Source organism: Meles meles, chromosome 9 (assembly GCF_922984935.1).
Source record: "Meles meles chromosome 9, mMelMel3.1 paternal haplotype, whole genome shotgun sequence".
Taxonomy (NCBI): Eukaryota; Metazoa; Chordata; class Mammalia; order Carnivora; family Mustelidae; genus Meles; species Meles meles.
Window position 1 is genome coordinate 11976482 of NC_060074.1, and position 20472 is coordinate 11996953.

The 20472-nt window shown below is 38.4% G+C and overlaps 1 protein-coding gene across 1 annotated transcript; it reads left to right on the top strand.

Annotated features, from left to right (window-relative positions):
- The first annotated feature begins 1341 nt into the window (after positions 1-1341).
- C9H2orf69 (chromosome 9 C2orf69 homolog) lies at positions 1342-20319 on the top strand. The gene is made up of 2 exons (XM_046019711.1): positions 1342-1782; positions 14275-20319. Exons 1-2 carry the CDS (start codon positions 1441-1443, stop codon positions 15100-15102), a joined length of 1170 nt encoding a protein of 389 aa, XP_045875667.1. The 5' UTR covers positions 1342-1440; the 3' UTR covers positions 15103-20319.
- Positions 20320-20472: the final 153 nt, after the last annotated feature.

A 20472-nucleotide genomic window follows, 5' to 3' on the forward strand; every position in this document is an offset into this window, starting at 1 on the left:
AAACAATGTGTGTACTTAAACACATACACATGTAGACTCACAACAGTGAATAATATGAAGTGCTCAGTTTGTCAACACAAAATGAGTAATCCTTTAGAATTTCTCAAAGAAAGAAAGAGTTTTAGTCCTTTCAATTTAGGACAGCTGCCCAGATGGACAATCTTCATATAGAAGACAGTGCTCCAGGGAAGGAATATTTAGTGAAGGATTATATACATTGTTTGCATAAAAAATTACAAATCATTAGATAAAAGACATTCCAGAAAGAAACAGACTTTATCTTAAGTTTAGTAGATGGAGGGCTACATGACCTTAATCTTACAGGAACCAGAGAGGTGTTCTGGTTTTTGTCTGTTTGTTTGTTTTTTTACTCTTTTCTTTATGTATGAAAAGCTCCTTTTTACGTTATTTATAAACAAAGCAGATGGACAATATGTGCTCAGGGCAGAAGTAGACCCCATGCTTTGAGATTTTTGCAGACTCTTGTAGATGTTAATGTATGCTTTCCCTGAGAACCCATGAGCAGGCCCAGAAATACTAAAAGTTGAAAATTTCCCTTTATTTATAATTCTCACTAATATTGTCTCCTATAAAGCTCCTTATAGTGCCTTGCCTCACCAACAGCTTGAGATTTAGAATACGGAAACATTTCCCACCCACCCCCCCCAGCCCCGTCTTTAGCATACATTTGGCTAAAACCTACTGCTACACAACCGGCCACCACACCGGCTTTTGAAAACTCTAAAACAGCCGATCCCATTGGTTGCAAACACCAGGGACAACAAATGTGTAACAGGTAGTGACTTGTCCCATTTTTTCTGTCCAGGCCATGTGCCCTGTTCCCCACTACCAATCAAAGGTGCATTGGATTTCGTTTCTAACAACAAATCCCCAGGAACCTAGAAATCCTCTATGTCTACAAGGTAAACTCCAGCTTGTGGGAAAAGGGAGATTCCCTTCATTTAGGGCTCAAAGAACTATAAAAAGTCTCACCGGAAAGGTGAGCCTACAGAAACAGGAGCATAGTGTACTCAAAACTCTACCCAGTCATTGGACAACGGCCTTCGGACCACTCCTGCTGTGTGCTTACGCTACCACTGCCGCCCTCCGTCCGGAGTCCTTAGTTCGTTCCCTCTTTCTCTGCTCTCCTCCAGCTCTGCGCCCGACTTCCGCTCGAACTTCCCGCGCAGGGAACCCACCAATCACAAACGTCCTTCCTCGGGCCACGCCCCCCCGCCTCTGGCTCTAGGAGCCGAGTCCAATTTCTCGTCCACCCCTCCCTCCATGACGCACGCTGCGCGCGGACGCCGGCCTCTGACGCCGCCGTCGCCCCGGCGCCGCGTCCCGCCCTGGCCGCTCCCGCGGACCGTTGGGCGGCCTGCCCAAGTCCCTCCTTCGGGACCTCCCCCCACCCCCGAATCGCTCTCGCGGCAGCGACCCATGTGGGAGTTCAGGCTCCTGCGGTCGCCGCCGCCGCTGCTGCTCCTCCTGCCGCAGCTCAGCCTCGGAATCGCCGCGTCCCGCTCGCAGGCCGAAACCATGAACCTGGGCGGCGGTGGCGGCGCGCGGTGCTCTTCCTCGGCGGAGGGGCGCCGGCCGCAGTGCCTGCAGCTGTCCACGGTGCCGGGAGCTGACCCGCAGCGCAGCAACGAGTTGCTCCTGCTGGCGGCGGAGACGGCGGGGGAGGGACTGGAACGGCGCGCCCTGTCTGGGGAGCGGGCGAAGGAGGAGCCGCAGCCAGCGCCCCAGCATCACGTTCTCTATTTCCCCGGGGATGTGCAGGTAACCTGGGGCCTGCCTGGACACCTGTTCCCTCCCCGTGTGCATATGCGAATTCCCTCCGTTTCTCCCTTGCACTAGTGCCGGGTTCCTTGCCTCCCGTGAACACACCCACACACGCGCTCACAGCGTGGCTCTTGAGTTACTCCACGAAATCCAAAACCGCCCCTGCCACGCCCCTGACCCCCTGCTTTTGGAGCCCCGGAGGGAAGGTGTCCTTGGAGGGTTACGACCGACCTCGGAAGAGCCAGCTGTTCGTCCGGGCTTGGGCGGGGGCGGGGGTGATTTTGAGGCGGAACGAATGAGGCGGGCACATCATGTGTGTTCGTTCTACAACTTGGTTTCTCCGAGGTGCGCGCGCGTACATGTGTGTTAGGAGACGGGATGGCTCTCAGATTAGCACGCAGTGTTCCGAAAACGCTGGCAGTAATTAAAAAGCAAATAAGTTAAAAAAAAATTATAAGGGTATGACACTTTTAGTAACCCTAGAAAAGGAGAAGGGGGTGGGTGGAAGAAAAGGGTCATTAATTGCTAAGCATGTCAGTGTTTTGTGCTCACCTCAATTCTGTACTTTTGTATGTGATTTTTATCTTTAGTATTAATTTTATATCTTCAAATATTCGTGGATGTCTTGTCCTGCAAAGCCAGGTCTTAATTTAGATCTTAATCCAGAACTCTGTTGCCTTATATGGTAGCCATTAGTTATATGTGGCTATTTAAATTAAATTAAAAAATCCAGTTCCTCAGTTGTACCAGCAGCATTTCAAGTGCTTAGGAGCACCTGAGGTCTGTGTGTGCCCTAATGGACAGCGCAGATACAGAGCATTTTCACAGAACATTTCCATCATCAGGGAAAGTTTTGTTGAGTAGTGCTGGTGTGGACAGGGAAAGCTCAACTATGGCTAGATGTGTTTCTTATACCATGAAACAATATTAGTTTATTGTTTTTGAAATTGATGCTTTAAAATGATACAGTTATAAACTGTTCCCTGTGTCCAATGATGATTAAGATATATGTAGTTTTTTCTCTTGTTCTTAAAATAATTAACTGGGCTAGTGGCTGATAACAACTATGAAAAAACTAGTATTTAGATTTAAGAGAAGATACTTAGTTGCTCAGTGTGGGAAAACCGGATGACATTACTCATGGCCACTTGGTGGAGATTTGAGGAACAGCCACAGTGTGCATCTGTAATGTTGACGATGATAGTGATGATAGTAATGGTAACTAACCTTTATTGAGCACCTACTAACTGTTGATAAAGTGTGACAACCAGAATACAGTGCAGGTCTAAAAAGTCTAAATACACTTAGAGTCATACCTCCTTTTGTTTTGACATCATCCATTTCCTTATGTAGCCTGAGAATTCCATTAGCTTTTTGGACAGTGATATAGTTTTATGCAGAGTATGAAGTGCTTTAAAAACCCAGGTCCTTTAGAGAAGAATAAGATAATGCATCAAAAGGCTTTGGCCAGATTGCCCAGGGTTGAACCCTGATTCTGCACTTTTTAGCTATGAATTCTCCGGCCAATTGCGGCTACCTCAACTATGAAATAGGAACAATAATCTATAGAATATCAATGAGGACTAAATATGTGAACACCTGATGAATGACAGTTCCTTCTCATCTTTCTGATCACCTTTTTTATTGGGCTGCCCTAGTGCTCAGTTTGTGGACTTTTCTCTTCTCCTTTACTCCCTTAGTGATCTCTTTGAGTCTTGTAGTTTTACATTCTACCTGTACTCTGATGACCTTCAGCATTTGCGTATCTAGCCTAGGTAGATTCCTGGAACTTTAGACTTAACCTATTGCATGCACAATATTTCCTTTTGAATAGTTATAGAGATCTCAAATTAAAATCTCGGGATCTTTGCTTTTAAATCTGTTCTTCCTTCAGTCTTCCTCATCTCAGTTAATGGAAATTCTTTTCCAGTTGCTGAAGTTAGAAATCTTGAAGTTATCTGTTAGTAACCTCTCTTTCACACCTCATACCTCCATCAACAAAGTTGCTTCCCCTTCTAAATCTTTCTGGAAGTGATCAGATGAGTCTGTTTAAAAGTAAGTCCCATCATGCCACACCACTGCTCAAAACTCTGCAGTAGCTTTCCAAATCACTCAGAGGAAAAATCAGAGAATCTTGATGTTTTGAAGGGCTCTTCACTGTCTTCACCTTTTCCCACTCTGTTGCTTTTCTGACTGTCCCCTTTTTCTGTTTTACTCTGCCCTAGCAGCGTTACTCATATTTTCATGGTAGATACACTTTACCTCAGAAGCTTTGCACATACTGCCCCGAAAATCTTCGGGCAGATATCTATAGGATTCATTCCCTCACCTGTTTTGAGCCTGTTCAAAAGTTACCTTCACAGTGAGGCCTTTTCTCACCACCCTATTTAGTAATCAGATGTATCCACAGGATCCCTGTCAGCTTTTCTCTTTTATTTTTACCCATTTCACTTACTGTATTACTCATTTTGGCCTTTGTCTGTCTTCCGGCACTACAATATGAGCTTCTTGTCTGTTTTTTTCACTAATAGATGTATGTGAATAGCTACCTGCCAGCGAATGGCATGTAGTAGGTGTTCAGTACGTAACTTGTTGAATGAATGAACGAACGAATATATGTAAGTTGCTTTGAGCAGTGCTGAAAGTGCGTGATAAATCTTGGCTATTGTATGAAATGCTTTGGGCTCAGATTTCCTCATCTATATCTTTGTACTTGATTTTTATGATCTTCGTGTTCATCCTTGTGAAATTTACTGTTAAATACAGCTCATCTGATTAGTGTATCAAATCTTTTATAGAACCATTATTCTGGTTATATCATATATAGAGTAAATAAGCATACTTTGTGTATCTTTATTCTTAATTTGGAGAAATACTGAACAGAAGTGGACCAATAGAACTTTGTAGGGTACCATTAGAAGATTTACCTCATGTTAACACCAGTTTATTATTTGGTATCTGTTAGATCTAGTTGTCTGTAATTTTAAATTTTAATTACCATTTCTTTTTTTTTTAAGATTTTATTTATTTATTTGGCAGACAGAGATGACAAGTTGGCATAGGCAGGCAGAGGTGGGGGGGGGAGCAGGCTCCCCGCTGAGCAGAGAGCCCGATGTGGGGCTCGATCCCAGGACCCTGGGATCATGACCTGAGCCAAAGGCAGAGGCTTTAACCCACTGAGCCACCCAGGCGCCCCTTACCATTGCTTTCTTGATGTTCCTTTTGCAACCATTTTTTTCTTTTTTTGTGTCCTTTTTTATTCTGTACTTGTTATTTTTTCATTTGAGTTAATAGGTGAGCTGAGAACATAGTAATTCATATTTCTTAAGGTACTTTGATTTTTTTAATCTATCAGTAATGATTTTGGAGGAGGGGAGTCAGGATTTTTTTAAATAGGCACTTTCCAATTTTCTTGAGTTATCTTGCTTTTAAAAGCCTCAGGATATAAAATTATACTTATCTCTCTTTTTTAAAGTATAAGGTTACACTTTGATGAATTTTGACAGATGTTATAATTATGTAACCAATGCCACAGTCATACAACATCTCCATCACCCTAAAAAGGACCCTTGTGCCCCACTTTTGTCTCTTTTCTCAGCCCCAGGCAACCAGTGATCTTTTTTCCACTATAGTTTTATGGTTTCTAGATTTTCCTGAATTTGGATCATAGTATGTGGTCTTGTGTCTGGCTTCTTTCACTAGTATATAATGCTTTGAAATTCATTCTTACTGTTGCCTGTATCAATAATACGTTCCTTTTTATTGCTAAGTAGTTTTCTATGTATGGATATACAGTTTGTTTACTCATTTAGCACTTGGTGAACATTTGGGTCATTTCTAATTTTACCTTTAAAAATTTTTTGTTTTCCTAAAGGCTAGGATATATAGATGATTGTGCCCTAAGTGTATGTCCTGGTGGGTAAAGACTCAATTCTCCTGTGTCATGCCTTTACTACTCACACTACTGCCGCACTCATAACACTCCCGAAACCTAATATGTGGGGTTTTTCCCCATACCAGGTGATGCTCCACGACAGCAGCTGGGTATCCCAGTACTCAATTCTGACAGTACCTACCCGCGGTTATTGTCACATTCCACACGTTAAGAGCTCAGTCCCACAGCACTGCCCCCCACTTCAGATGCCGTTCGCCAGTCCGGGTTGTCATCTGTGCTGCTGCTGCCTGGCTATAAATTGGGGTTGCCCTGATGCCCTCCTTGGGTTCAGTTCATCTGCAAGAGTGACTCATAGAATTTAGGGAAACAGTGTGTTTACTGTTTACCCACTTACTATGAAAGGATGTGACAAAGAATACAGATGAACTTCTGGATGGAAGAGATTCATACGGTATGTGGGAAGGGGTGTGGACCTTCCAAAGCTCTCTCTCCGTGCACCACTCTCCTAGCACCTCCGTGTGTTCACCAACCTAGAAGTTAGTAGAACCCATACTTTGGGGACTTTTTATGGAGGCTTCATGGCATAGTCACAGTCAATCATTAACTTCCATTTCCAGCCCCTCTTTGGAGAATGGAGATTGGGACAGAAAGTTCCAAACTTCTAATCATGTCTTGGTCTTTCTGGTTGACCAGTTCCTATCCAGGAGCCCACCAAGAGTTACCTCATTAGAACAAAGATGTTCCTGTCACCCAGGAAATTCCAAGGGTTTTAGGAGCTCTTTGCCAGGAACAGTAGCAGATAAAAATATATGTATTCTATTATTTCACACTTGATCTTGTGCCCTGGGGCTTCCTGTGCTCTTGTCAGACAGCCTTCTTAGGCTGGATCCTGTTATAGTCCTTCTAGCTTGCTTACTTGGGATGTCTGCTTTATGCTCAGCAGAGACGCCCCCTCGCTCCTTTTTTCTGTGGAAGTACAGCTCATATCCAATATAGTTATCCTTGCTCTGCTATAAGACTATTCTGCCTAGCTTGAAACTTAATCACGAATGTTTCCAAACTGTTGGAGACACATGCACATCAAGTTTTCCCAAGAATCTTTTGTACCCTTACTTTAGAAGCTTAGTAAGGGGTGGGCCTGTAAGTTTTTGCAGGTCAGCAAGCATCTTCCTGTGAAATAAGCACCCCTTAAGCTCTCCAAGAGATTCTTTTGCCACTTGCCTCACTGGTGATGAGAAGCGTCATGCACCCCCCCCCCCCAGCATTCCGCACTACAAGGCAAATAAGTACATTATATTCCCAACTGGGATGAAAATTCTCAAACGGAAATACTCTCTTTATATCGTTTACCCTCTTCTGTAGAGTGGCCCTGGGTAATAGCCAGAGTTCCAGAAACAGTTTTGGCCAGCTGTTAGCGAGTCCTAGGGGATGTCCTGTGTCTCTTTTTAGAATATGGGAGCATTTATCCACTGTTTTGAGATCTGGGTTTTGATACAACAGTGACAGTACTATTTTTATATTTTAGTGCACACAGTTCCTTAGTATTTTTTCACATTTCATATTCATTCACATTCATTATTTCATATTCACATTTTTCCCCTCTGATCATGTAACCTGGGGCTAATCAAAGAAAATATCAAGTTTTTAGATTACCTCCTATGTGGTAGAGGCTAAACTGAGAATTGTAGACTCTTGAGTTCATTTTGGCTCATTAACTAAATAACTATAATAGAAGGAACTATTTAGTTTCTAGCACCTCAGTTTCCTTAGCTATAAGAAAGATTTAGATGAGCCCTTTGAGATCTAAGTTCCTGTTTTAATCTTATATCACAAAAATGAATGTGCAAAGGGCAGTAGCAGAATCCATAAAAAGTTAAATGATAGCCTTCTGGGAGTAAGTATTTTTTTAACATATATGACAAACTGTTAATATTAATGAGATTATGAACTGTTAAGAAGGACTTGAACATCCAACTGGGAAAATTTTAAAGGACATGAACAGAGGATTAACAAAAGAAAAAAAATGAAAATTGTCAATAAACCAGCTTAGGAATCAAAACATGCAAGTTAAATCAAAAGTAAAGTATTTTATCATAGTAGTGAAGATTTTTAAAAAATTAATGCTAATAGCCAGTGTGGGCGATGTGGGTAAATTCTTGTATACTTCCAGTGAGAATGGAAATTGATATTAATCTTTTTGATGGGAAGTCTAAAAATTATGCATATCTATATTTATTGATTTGGAACCAAGCCCGTAATATATTATTAAGTGAAAACTATGTATAAGCTTTTTGAGGGAGAAGTAAGAGTGCTGTCTTATATACATATTTACAAATGTGTATGTATACTGAAGAAAACTGGAAGGCTAGACTCGAATTTTAGTAATGATTATTTCTAATTGGTGGTTTTATGGATGGCTTTTCTGTCTTCCTTATACCTTTGTATATAAACTAAATTTTTGTAGTTAGTATTACTTTCATTAGTTTTAAGATTTTTAATAGAAAAATATGTGTATTATTAAAAATTAAGTTTATTTAAGGTTATACATTGAAAAGTATAACCTTTTCATTCCGGTCTCTCCGGTCTCCCATTTCTCTTCCCCAAGGCTACCACTGTTGCTGATTTATGTGTTCTTCCACAGACATTCTGTGCTGATGCAAACTTTTTTTTTTAAGATTTATTTCTTTATTTGAGAGAGTGAGAGTGCACATGCAAGCTTGCATGTACACACGTGCCCACTCAGGGGAGAAGGTGGAGCTTGGAACTGATCTCAGGACATGAAATCATGACCTGAGTGGAATCAAGACACGGACCCTTAACCGACTGATCCACCCCGGTGCCCTGCAAACTTTTTTTTTTTTTTTTTTTTTAAACACATAGCCTACAAGGACTTTTTTAGCCCTCATTTTACAATGCATATGAGTACTCATAGACCTGCTTCATTCTTCTGAAACAGAAATAACCTTATACATGCTTATTTATTTATGCATATATGCAAGTATATCACTGAGATAAATTCTTAGAGTGGAACCACTAGGTCAAAAGAGAAGTACATGTAAAATTGTTCAACATAGATAGTATATGGCTGTTAGAAATGAAGGAAAATCACAACTGTTTCTCTTTCTCTCACACCCTGTATCCAGTCGATCAGCAAATGCTGCTGACTTTACTTTCAAAATATAGTCAGAGTCTGAACAGTTCTTACTACCTTAATTTCTACTACCACTCTTGTTCAAGCCACCTTTTCTCGTCAGGATTATACTTCAGGAACCTTCTTCTGATCTTTCTGTTTCAGCTCCTGACCCTTCAACATAGGAGCAAGAGTAATCTTTCAAAACAAATTACATCAGCCCTCTGCTCTGAGCAAAGGCCAAAGTCCTCACACCTCCCCCTCTCCCCAACAATCTCTCTGGCCTTGGTGATTACATTTTTTTTTTTTTAAGATTTTCTTTATTTGACACACAGAGAGAGAAAGAGTGCACAGGCACAAGCAGTGGAGAGGGAAAAACGAGCTCCCCGCTGAGCCGAGAGCCTGAGCCCAGGCTCCATGACCTGAGCTGCAGGGATGCCTAACAGACTGAGCCACCCGGGTGCTCCCACTTTCTTTTTGTTCATGCTACAGGAGCTACTCCAGTCCCACTGCTGTATCTTGGCTGTGCCAGACATGCTTCTGCTTCAGGGCCTTGCAGTTCCTTATGCCTGAAATAGCATGATTGACTTGCTTGGTTCCTTCAGGTACTTCTCAACTGTGGTATTATTGGAGACCACCCTGGGTTTCATATAATCTTCTATCCTCTCCAAAACCTTGTATCTCTTTTGCCCTGCTTTTAAAAAATTATACTCCACTGTATTTATTTATTTTTATTTTTGTTTTCATTGTTCCAAGATTCATTGTTTATGCACCACACCTATTGCTCCATGCAATACGGGTCCTCCTTAATACCCACCACCAGGCTCACCCTTCCCCCACCACAAAACCATCAGTTTTTCAGAGTGCACAGTCTCTCATGGTTTGTCTCCCCCTCCGATTTCCCCCAACTCACTTCTCTCCATCTCCCCATGTCCTCCAGGTTATTCCTTATGCTCCACAAGTAAGTGAAACCATATGATAATGGACTCTCTCTGCTTGACTTATTTCACTCAGCATAATCTCTTCGAGTCCCATCCATGTTGATACAAAAGTTGGGTATTCATCCTTTCTGATGGAGGCATAAAACTCCATTATATATATGGACCATATCTTCTTTATCCATTCGTCTATTGAAGGGCATTCTTGGCTCTTTCCACAGTTTGGTGACTGTGGCCATTGCTGCTATGAACATTGGGGTACAGATGGCCCTTCTTTTCACTACATCTGTATCTTTGGAGTAAATACCCAGTAGTGCAATTGCAGGGTCATAGGAAGCTCTATTTTTAATTTCTTGAGGACTCTCCACACTGTTTTCCGAAGTGGCTGCACCAACTTGCATTCCCACCAACAGTGTAAGAGGGTTCCCCTTTCTCCACATCCTCTCCAACACTTGTTGTTTCCTCTCTTGTTGATTTTGGCCATTCTGACTGGTGTAAGGTGGTATCAGTGTGATTTTTTTTTTTTAAAGATTTATTTATTTGACAGAGAAAATCACAAGTAGGCAGAGAGGCAGGTTGTGGGGGGTAGGGGTAGGCTTCCTGCTGAGAAGAGACCCTGATTCAGGCCTCGATCCCAGGACCTTGAGACCATGACCCGAGCTGAAGGCAGAGGCTTAACCCACTGAGCCACCCAGGTGCCCTCAATGTGGTTTTGATTTGAATCTCCCTGATTGCTAATGATGATGAACATTTTTTCATGTCTGTTAGCCATTTGTATGTCTTCATTGGAGAAGTGTCTGTTCATGTCTTCTGCCCATTTTTGGATGTGATTACATCTTGTGTGTGTTGAGTTTGAGGAGTTCTTTATAGATCTTGGATATCAGCCCTTTGTCTGTAGTGTCACTTGCGAATATCTGCTCCCATTCCATGGGTTGCTTCTTTGTTGACTGTTTCCTTTGCTGTGCAGAAGCTTTTGGTCTTGATGAAGTCCGAAAAGTTCATTTCTCTTTTGTTTCCTTTGGCCTTGGAGACATGTCTTGAAAGAAATTGCTGTGGCCGATGTGGAAGAGGTTACTGCCTATGTTCTCCTCTAGGACTTTGATAGATTCCTGCCTCACGTTGAGGTCTTTTATCCATTTCAGGTTTATCTTTGTGTATGGTGTAAGAGAATGGGTCGAGTTTCATTCTCCTAGTTGTCCAATTTTCCCAGCACCGTTTATTGAAGAGACTGTCTTTTTTCCACTGTATATTTTTTCCTGCTTTGTTGAAGATTAGTTGACCATAGAGTTGAGGGTCCATATCTGGGCTCTCTACTCTGTTCTACTGGTCTACATGTCTGTTTTTGAGCCAATACGATGCTGTCTTGGTGATCACAGCTTTGTAGTAATGCTTGAAATCAGGCAATGTGATGCCCCCAGTTTTGTTTTTCTTTTTCAACATTTCCTTAGCAATTTGGGGTCTCTTCTGGTTCTATACAAATTTTAGGATTGTTTGTTCCAGCTCTTAAAAATGTCGGTGGAATTTTGACTGGGATGGCATTGAAAGTATAGATTGCTCTAGGCAATATAGACATTTTAACAAACTCTCTCTTAGCAGATGACATGATACTTTATATGGAAAACCCAAAAGACTCCACCCCCAAACTACTGGAACTCATATAGCAATTCAGTAATGTGGCAGAATATAAAATCAGTGTACAGAAATCAGTTGCTTTCTTATACACTAACTGTGAAAATATAGAAAGGGAAATTAGAGAATTGATTCCATTTACTGTAGCACCAAGAACCATAAGATACCTGGGAATAAACCTAACCAAAGAGGTAAAAGATCTGTACTCAAGGAACTACAGAACATTCATGAAAGAAATTGAAGAAGACACAAGATGGAAAAGCTCATGGATTGGATGCTCATGGATTGGAAGAATAAGCATTGTTAAAATGTCTCCATTGCATTTAACCACCATCTTAATATTTCGTGCTGTCTGTTGGCCACTTGAGGCTATCGATCACTTGAAATGCTAGTCTAATCAAGGAATTCAATTTTTAATTATATTTAACATTAAATTTAAGTCCAAAAACTGATAGTTCAGTTCCTAAAAAACTCTTAAGTATATTTGAACAACTTGGATATGTGAATCTACTTTTTCAACTGTAAGTTTTATGATATCTAAATTCAGATCTAGTAGTTCTAATGAAAATTTACCATCCAAATTGAGATGTGCTTTAAGTGTAAACACACACAGGATTTCAAAGACGTAGAAAAAGAAATATGATAATCTCTCATTGGTTTTTTTACATTGGTTACATTTTTAAATTATAATATTTTGATATACTGGGCTCAATAACATATATTATTCAAAGCAGTTTCACCTGTTAACTTCTTACTTTGTAAAATGTAGCTACTAGAAAATTTTCTGTGGATCATGTTATATTTCTGTTGGACAGAGTTGTTCTGTTTACTTTGTATCTCTGTACTAGAATGTAAGCTAGAATGTTTACTTTGTGTCTCTACTAGAATGTAAGCTCTGTGGGGGCAGGGGTGTAGTCTGTTCTGATCCATACCCAATCAGTAGGTATCCAGTAAATCTCATAGAATAAATGAATAAATTTGAATGATTTCCCCCCTTTTAAAAATAGGTGCTATGAATATAAAGGAAAAAAAATTTACATGCATATCCTACAACCTATACAAAAAGTTATTAATATATATAGAATGCTCCTAAATAAATAAGATCCAAATAAAAAAGGTCCAAAGTTATGAACAGACACAAATAGAAATCCAGGTGGCTAATAAATATATAAACAAATTACAACGTCATTCAAATCTTCATTAAGTCCAAATTAGAATAAGCTATTCTTTGCATAAGAAATTGAATGAAGATCTAAGAATTATACATACCTCTCTGGAAGACAGTGTTGTAGTCTGTATAACTAATCTTAAATTATGAGTATTCTTTAACCCAGTTTTTCAATTTCCAGGAATTTTATTTTTATTTATTTTTAAAAGATGTTATTTATTTAGAGAGAGAGAGAGCTGGGGAAGGGCCAGAGGGAGAGAATCTCAGGCAAGCTGCCTACCCACCATAGAGCCCGTGCAGGGCTTGATCTCATGACCCTGAGATGATTACCAGAACCAAAATCAGGAGTCCCACACTTAAGCCACCCAGGCGCCCCATATCCAATAATTTGTTTTTATTGATGTAATCATAGATGTATAAAAAGATTTTTCTAGAATGTTCACTGCAGTTTTGCACACTTTTGACCCTTGAACAATTTAGGGTTTAGGGGCACTGACTCCCACACAGATGAAAATCTACATGTAACTTTTGATTCCCCCAAATCTTAACTACCTGATAGCCTATGTTTACTGGAAGCCTTTCTGATAATGTAAACAGTCAATTAACATATATTTTGTATGTTCTATGTATCATATAAGGTATTCTTAAAGTAATATTTTTCTTAAAATATTATTATGCAGGCACCTGGCTGGCTTAGTTTGGTGGAACATGGGATTCTTGATCTCAGGGTTGTGGGGTCAAGCCCCACACTTGTTTAAAAATAAAATCTTAAAAAAATGTTATTAAGAAAATCATAAGAGAAAATACATTTACAGTATTATGATGTATTTATAGGAAAAAAACTCACTTGTAAGTGATTTGCACAGTTTGAAGCCATGTTCTTCAAGGGTCAACTGTAAATACCAAAATTAAAATCAAACTTAGCATTCAGGTTGTTAGAGTAATCCAAAAGGGAAGGTTCAGGATAGCAGCTTTAATGGGAAAATATTTTAAAGTTCTGGATTGGTAGAAAGTCTGTTTAATAAACCAGGGTCCTGGGGGGCACCTGGGTGGCTCAGTGGGTTAAGCCTCTGCCTTCAGCTCAGGTCATGATCTCAGGTCCTGGGATCGAGCCCCGCATCAGGCTCTCTGCTCAACAGGGAGCCTGCTTTCTCCTCTCTCTCTGCCTGCCTCTCTGCCTACTTATGATCTCTCTGTCAAATAAATAAATAAAATCTTAAAAAAAATAAATAAATAAACCAGGGTCCTGGGATCAAGCGTCAGACTTCCTGTTCACTGGGGAGTCTGCTTCTCCCTCCCCCTGCTCTTACATTCTCTCTCTTTCTCTCCTTCTCAAATAAAAAAACAAAACAAAACAAAACAAACTTAAAAAAAAAGAACAATTTTTATTTTCAGTTAATGTGTTAAGGAGATTGTATGTATACTAAATAAAATTTATTTTAAAATATAATCCTTTTAAAGTAAGTTTTAAATTTCTACTGTTTAGCTATATCTTATAACCTGTCTTTTGACGGGTTATAAGGATTTTAGGTTTAAACTAAAGAAATTATTTGTTTAGAATCTTACTCTCAGAAAGTAATGATGGATTTATAGTTTCCATTTCTAGTACATTAACCATTGATCATATAACATCCCAATTTCCTTCACAATAAAAATAGGAAACTATTTTGTGGAAATAATTTTATATAAATGTGTATTTAATGCTTGTTTCATCTTTCTTACCTTTCAGAATTACCATGAAATTATGACTCGTCATCCTGAGAATTATCAGTGGGAAAACTGGAGTCTAGAAAATGTTGCCACCATTTTAGCCCACCGGTTCCCCAATAGTTATATTTGGGTGGTAAAGTGTTCCCGAATGCATTTGCACAAATTCAGCTGCTATGACAATTTTGTGAAAAGTAATATGTTTGGTGCTCCAGAACACAATACTGACTTTGGAGCTTTTAAGCACCTTTATATGTTATTAGTTAATGCTTTTAACTTAAGTCAGAACAGTTTGTTATCAAAGAAGAATGTGAAAGATTTGAATAAGGACTCCGGAGCATCTAATTGCAGATCCGGTTCTTCTCACACTACTAATGGTTGCCAGGGAGAGAAAGAGAGGACCTGTGAGAAATCTGATGAGTCCGCCGGGCGTCTTTACCCACCATCACTAAATGGTGCTTCTTTTACTTTGATTGGATTCAGTAAAGGTTGTGTTGTTTTGAATCAATTGCTTTTTGAATTAAAAGAAGCCAAGAAAGACAAGAACATAGATGCTTTTATCAAAAGCATAAGAACAATGTACTGGCTGGATGGCGGTCATTCTGGAGGAAGCAATACTTGGGTTACTTATCCAGAAGTCTTGAAAGAATTTGCACAAACAGGGATTATTGTTCATACCCATGTAACACCTTACCAAGTTTGTGATCCAATGAGATCTTGGATTGGAAAGGAGCACAAGAAATTTGTTCAGATTCTTGGAGATTTTGGTATGCAGGTGACTAGCCAAATTCATTTTGCAAAGGAAGCTCCTTCCATAGAGAATCACTTCAGGGTTCATGAAGTATTTTGAGGCTACAAGAATATTAATGTACGTGTTCAGTGGAAGAGCAAAAGCACTTTGAGTGTTATAAATTCAGATAATGAGATATAATTCATAGATGCACTGTCAGTTTTTTTGGGGGGGGTGGGGGGAGGAAGCACACATTCCTAAAATGAGTGTAATGTGCAATAGTATTCCTTGCTTGTGAATGTGAACAGTTTTTACTTCGGAATGGATGAGAATTAGTTTATTTGCAAAGTAAAAGATGGTTTGTGATGATCCTACAAGGAGGATCATCCATAAGAATGAAAGTTACGATATAGTCCTTAGAAAAGGTAATGAAAATTGTTATTGTTGGAAGTAGTTTATTTTCCGAGTACTGTTTGGAACTAATTTTGGTGACACTAACAGTAATTAGTTATTTGGCACTCAAAACTCCATTTCTTGTCAAATAAAGCAAAGGCACACTGATGTTTTCCATAATTTTAGAATTAACTATACCCTGCCTCTTATGTTTTATCAACTCCTAGACATTCTTTAATGTGCCACCAAGAGTTTTTTTCTTAAGAATCAAAATACATTTGTTTCCAAAATTTACAAGAACGTGCAGTAGTGTATAGTTGGTTTTTAAAATCATTACACTTAAGGACTATGGCTTAATTTTTGACAACTTTTAGATATTTTGGATTTCTTGACTCTTGGCCAAAAACCAGTTCTTTTGAAAAATTGTTTTAAATTGAATGTAATTAGGTATATTGGGTAAAAATACGCTGCAGATTTTTATCATATTTGTCTTTTGAAAGAGATCAGGTTAGGTGAAATAAATGTGTAACACTTTATTTGTTACTGCTCTATTGAAAAGGAGACAGATTCTATAGATCTAAGTCAGTGTTTCTCCAGAAGCATGATTTTATCTGCCAAAAGAAAGCAGCTCTCTTTGGCCAAAATGCAAAATTATATTGCTATAAGAAAAGTTATAGGGAAAGTTTGAAGACACAAATGATTTAATTTTGGCTCAAAAACTGAATTTGCTTAACACTGCTACATAATTTGGGTGAGGTTTCCTTCTGCTTGTTTTTCTTGACCTAGATAAATACATTTTGAGAAATCAAGATCTAATGAATGTCAACCAACATTGATAGCTGTGTGATTACAATAAAAGGTGAACACTTTATTAATAATAATTAGCTTTTGCAGGTCATGAAATAATTAAGCAGGGAAGTAACATTGCTGCTTTCAGACTGAAAAAAAAAAGACACTGAAGCTTAATATCTTAATAACCTAGAGGACCTAAATTTATAAAATATAGAATTAAAATGTTAATCTCTTGGTTTCTTCCCAGAATTATATTTTAATGACTCTATAATACATTCCAAATATTCAGACTTATAAGAATTCTTACTCACCAAATGCTTAAAAATAACAACCCTTAATTCTATAAAGTACAGAATAGTATCTCTCAATTTTTTTTAAGGACAAGTTAGTTTATATTGCTTCAGTTTCTTTAAATACCTGTTTCTTTTGAGACCAAAAATTCCCAACAAGGAGACAAATCCTGATGCTAGGATTTTATTACCTAAACCTAAAGTACCATGGCTGGATGGCTTCTTTCAGTGTTTAATAATCCTTGGTTAAATTCATGTGACTCTAATGTTAAATAGCTAAGGTAGGGAATGCACTAATGAGGGGAGGGCAGGAAAGGCACTTATTTTTATAGGATTAACTAAAATGGAAGAAGGACTTTTTGCAAGAGTTCACTGAAAAAATCTGAGGTATTTAAAAAGCTGTGTTCTTTCGCTCTCTTGTCATGTGACTGCTTACTTACATTTGTCTGTTTAATGGACACGAAGAACAACTCACTGGACACCTGGAACCGCCACTGCGGCAAAGTGAGGGTGTTGAAAGTAGAAGTATTTTCTTGAATGAAAATATATTCCAGTTGATTCATCTTCAGATAGTTTAAGACTTCAAATTTGTCTTCTCTACATTTGTTTAAAACTATTGTAAATGTTAGTGTATCCTTTTGGACTGTGCCTTTGTGTTTGTGTCAAGAGAGTCAACTGAGAAGTCCTACAGATAATGTGAAAGTTGTTACCGCCACAGCATGAATGTACAATTGTATTAAATTTAATCTGGAGAAGTCTGTGTGGATGTGCTTTATGTTACCAGATTTGTTAAAACTTCAGATTGTTACTTGGAAGGAAGCTATTTCTTTCCACTTTGCCAGTTTAGGTTTGTGTATGTTTTCATTAACCCTCCATGTTTTTTCATATGAGCCACTTCAAACCTTTCCTTGTAAAAATACATTTCTTCTCACCTTTAAATTGTCCCACAAAAATTCACTTTATTTCCATTTCTTCTTTTAGATTTCTTGGGAGAAAAAAAATTGCTCAAAAATAAGGTTTTTCCTTTTATGTGCTAATCATTTCAGGTATCTGTATTCCTTTTGCTGTCATTAAGAGACTTAGTTAGAATATGGTGTGGTCTGTTTTTCATTTCATTTATCTAATATGTAAGCACCTACCAAGGGTAAGAAAGATCTAGACACAGACAAAACAGTCCCAAACATTTGAGTATAGAAATGTATAAGACTACAACAGGTTGGTCTTTATAAAGGCAGACAGACCCAGCAGCTCTTAGTGGTAGAGACGTGTGGTCTCTTAAGGATGGTCATTTTAGTATCCCATTTAATGGAATTAAAAAAAAATAGAATACAACTTAGATGTATTCAAAACACCCCAATAGTCATGAACTACATGCTTGAAATAAGACTTTAAGGTGGTATGAGGGATATGTGGGTGCCTGCCAAGATTCCAGCTTTCTGCGGGTTCCTTTTTTTTTGTCAACTTCTTAGATTCTATTGGCAACTTTAGTTAGGTGAGAGAAAAGCCTCCCAACTAAGGTTCTTTCCAAATGTTCACATAGCTGCTGTTCAAAAGGATGGAAAGATACAAAATAAGCCTTGTTGACTTTATTTCCCTTTTTAAAAATATGAGTGACAAATTTTAAACTAATTACAGAATAAATAGAATTTCAGTGTAATTATGTGCCAAGACAAACACTTAATGTTCATGAAAAACTTTTATAGTCTACACATGTATTTTAAAGTTATCTTGAAAGAATGATGCATAGAGGGACCCAAAAAAAGAAGGTCAAATAATACACAGCGGCAGATTTTGGTCTGCCCACCTAACTTGTCTAACTTCTCAGAGGCAATCACTATCACTGGTTTCTCGTGTATCCCAGCATAGGTAAATGTATACATATACAAATGTCTACTTACTGAATACCTTTGTTTTACACAAATGGCAGGATACTATACCCAGTTTCCAACCTTTTTCTCATTTAATTACCTTGGAAAAATTTCTTGCCAGTACTACAATACCTGTCTCATTCTTTGCATAGTATTCCATTTTTATATTACCCTTTCCCATCTACTTGCTCATTAATCTTATTTTGTATCCCTTTGTCTTACTTTGTATCTTTTGTCTTTGTGGAACAGTGAGTTGTTTTGCTGGCAGAGGAAAATAATTCCTTTGTGACTCAGGTCAAGCCCCCAAACCGTAGCCAAAGAGAGGTGAACTGCACCTAACGGAGAAAGCGTGGAGAATGACTGTCTGGTCACACCTGTCAATTCCAGGTCTGTCACTCAGCTGTGTAAAGCTGCACAATCACTTAAGCAATCTAGATTGATAAAATGATTTCTAAGATCCCCTTCAGCAATAAAGTTCTAAGATTTGGAATTCCTAAGAAGTTGCAGCTGACATATACTGTTTAATATTTTATACATTAAAAACATCTCATTTTGTTTCAGGTCAGCAAAAAAGATAAAAGTATTTTGCATTTAAACACCCTAAAGATTATGATCAAGGAAATAATCTTAAGGCTTCCCAAAGGGTTCGCTATTAGTGTTCTAGATATTATTTAATACTGCAACAAGAGCCATCTCCAGTCTGAAAGCTAGCATCAGCCATCAACTGTCCTTGCCCTGAATTATCTCTTTGTATTTTTGCAGCAACCCCAAAAAGTACAAGTTTAAAGATGAGGAAAATAAGCTTCATAAAGATTAAGTTATTTAACTCACCTAAGGTCTTCCAGTTTGCTTCCCAAATAAACTGAATTAAAATGAATATTCATGGAAGATTATCTCAGTTTTACTTCCAAGTTTCTACATGACTCTGGATATATACTTTGTACTGATTCTCTTACTGATTTTTAAAAAAAGAAAACCAAGGAGGGTTTATTAAAAGCTGACTATAACTACTGTTCAAGCTAACAGAGGTTTTATTTTTTTTTCTTCCCAAAGGAAAAAGAATCATTAAAGAATTTCTTTGCTTAATCTAAGAAGTAACCAAAAATCGAAAAAAAAAAATCTAATAATTGAATCGAATGTAACAATTCCTTTTCTAACAGACCATCTTTTTACTTTTGTTGACCTGAGTAACTTTAATCTCTCTTCCTAAAGACACGTAGGAAGTTCAGAATAACTTTTTAAATGTATTTTTCCTTATTTATTATAATCTGTTTTTAATACCTGAAATTAATCCAACTCCAAACACAGGATATGAATGGATGAATTATTTTAAGAGAAAATTATTTTCTTCATAATTAAAACGCACCAACTTGATACACTCAGTTTACTTTAGATGAGCACATTTGCATTCAGTAAATATTTCCAGTCTTTCTTCAATGACATTGTAATAGAATTACTAGGTGCAAAACAAAGAGTGGCACAGATCCACATACAATAGCTCATTGTCTTCAATGATGACAACATTACTGGGATCTCTCCTGTGTTTCTTCTTAAAAAAAATAACTTTTCTAAAAAAGGGATAGGTGGAAAAGCATTTAGTGGGGAAAACTAACTGGGTTGAAGTTTAGCTATAGATATAAATTAAAATTACAACAACTGAATATTTTCTGACATTGAAAAACTGAAAAAAGAGACAGGCCTGACTTATACTGAGTGCCAAAAAAAACCAGGATCAGATTAAACATGTTTTGGATGAATCACAAAACTAATAATCCAAATTGCTATTATCTGATCCAACCGTTCTCAATCCTGATTATACATCAAAACCTATGAGGTTTACCAAATACAGATACTATACCAAACCCCAAACATACTAAATCAAAATCTACGAAGTCGGGGCCTAGACATCTGTGTTTTAAAAAGCTCAAAAGGGGGGCACCTGGGTGGCTCAGTGGATTAAGCCACTGCCTTCGGCTCAGGTCATCATCTCAGGGTCCTGGGATCGAGCCCCACGTCAGGCTCTCTGCTCCGCAGGGAGCCTGCTTCCTCCTCTCTCTCTGCCTGCCTCTCTGCCTAGTTGTGATTTCTCTCTGTTAAATAAATAAAATATTTAAAAAAAAAAAAAAAAAGCTCAAAAGGGGGTGCCT

Bases quoted from the DNA above. Each gene is read 5' to 3' on its own strand.
- C9H2orf69 (XM_046019711.1), top strand. From the start codon at position 1,441: ATGTGGGAGTTCAGGCTCCTGCGGTCGCCGCCGCCGCTGCTGCTCCTC. The intron at 1,783-14,274 runs GTAACCTGGGGC...CTTACCTTTCAG, and splicing joins ATTTCCCCGGGGATGTGCAG to AATTACCATGAAATTATGAC.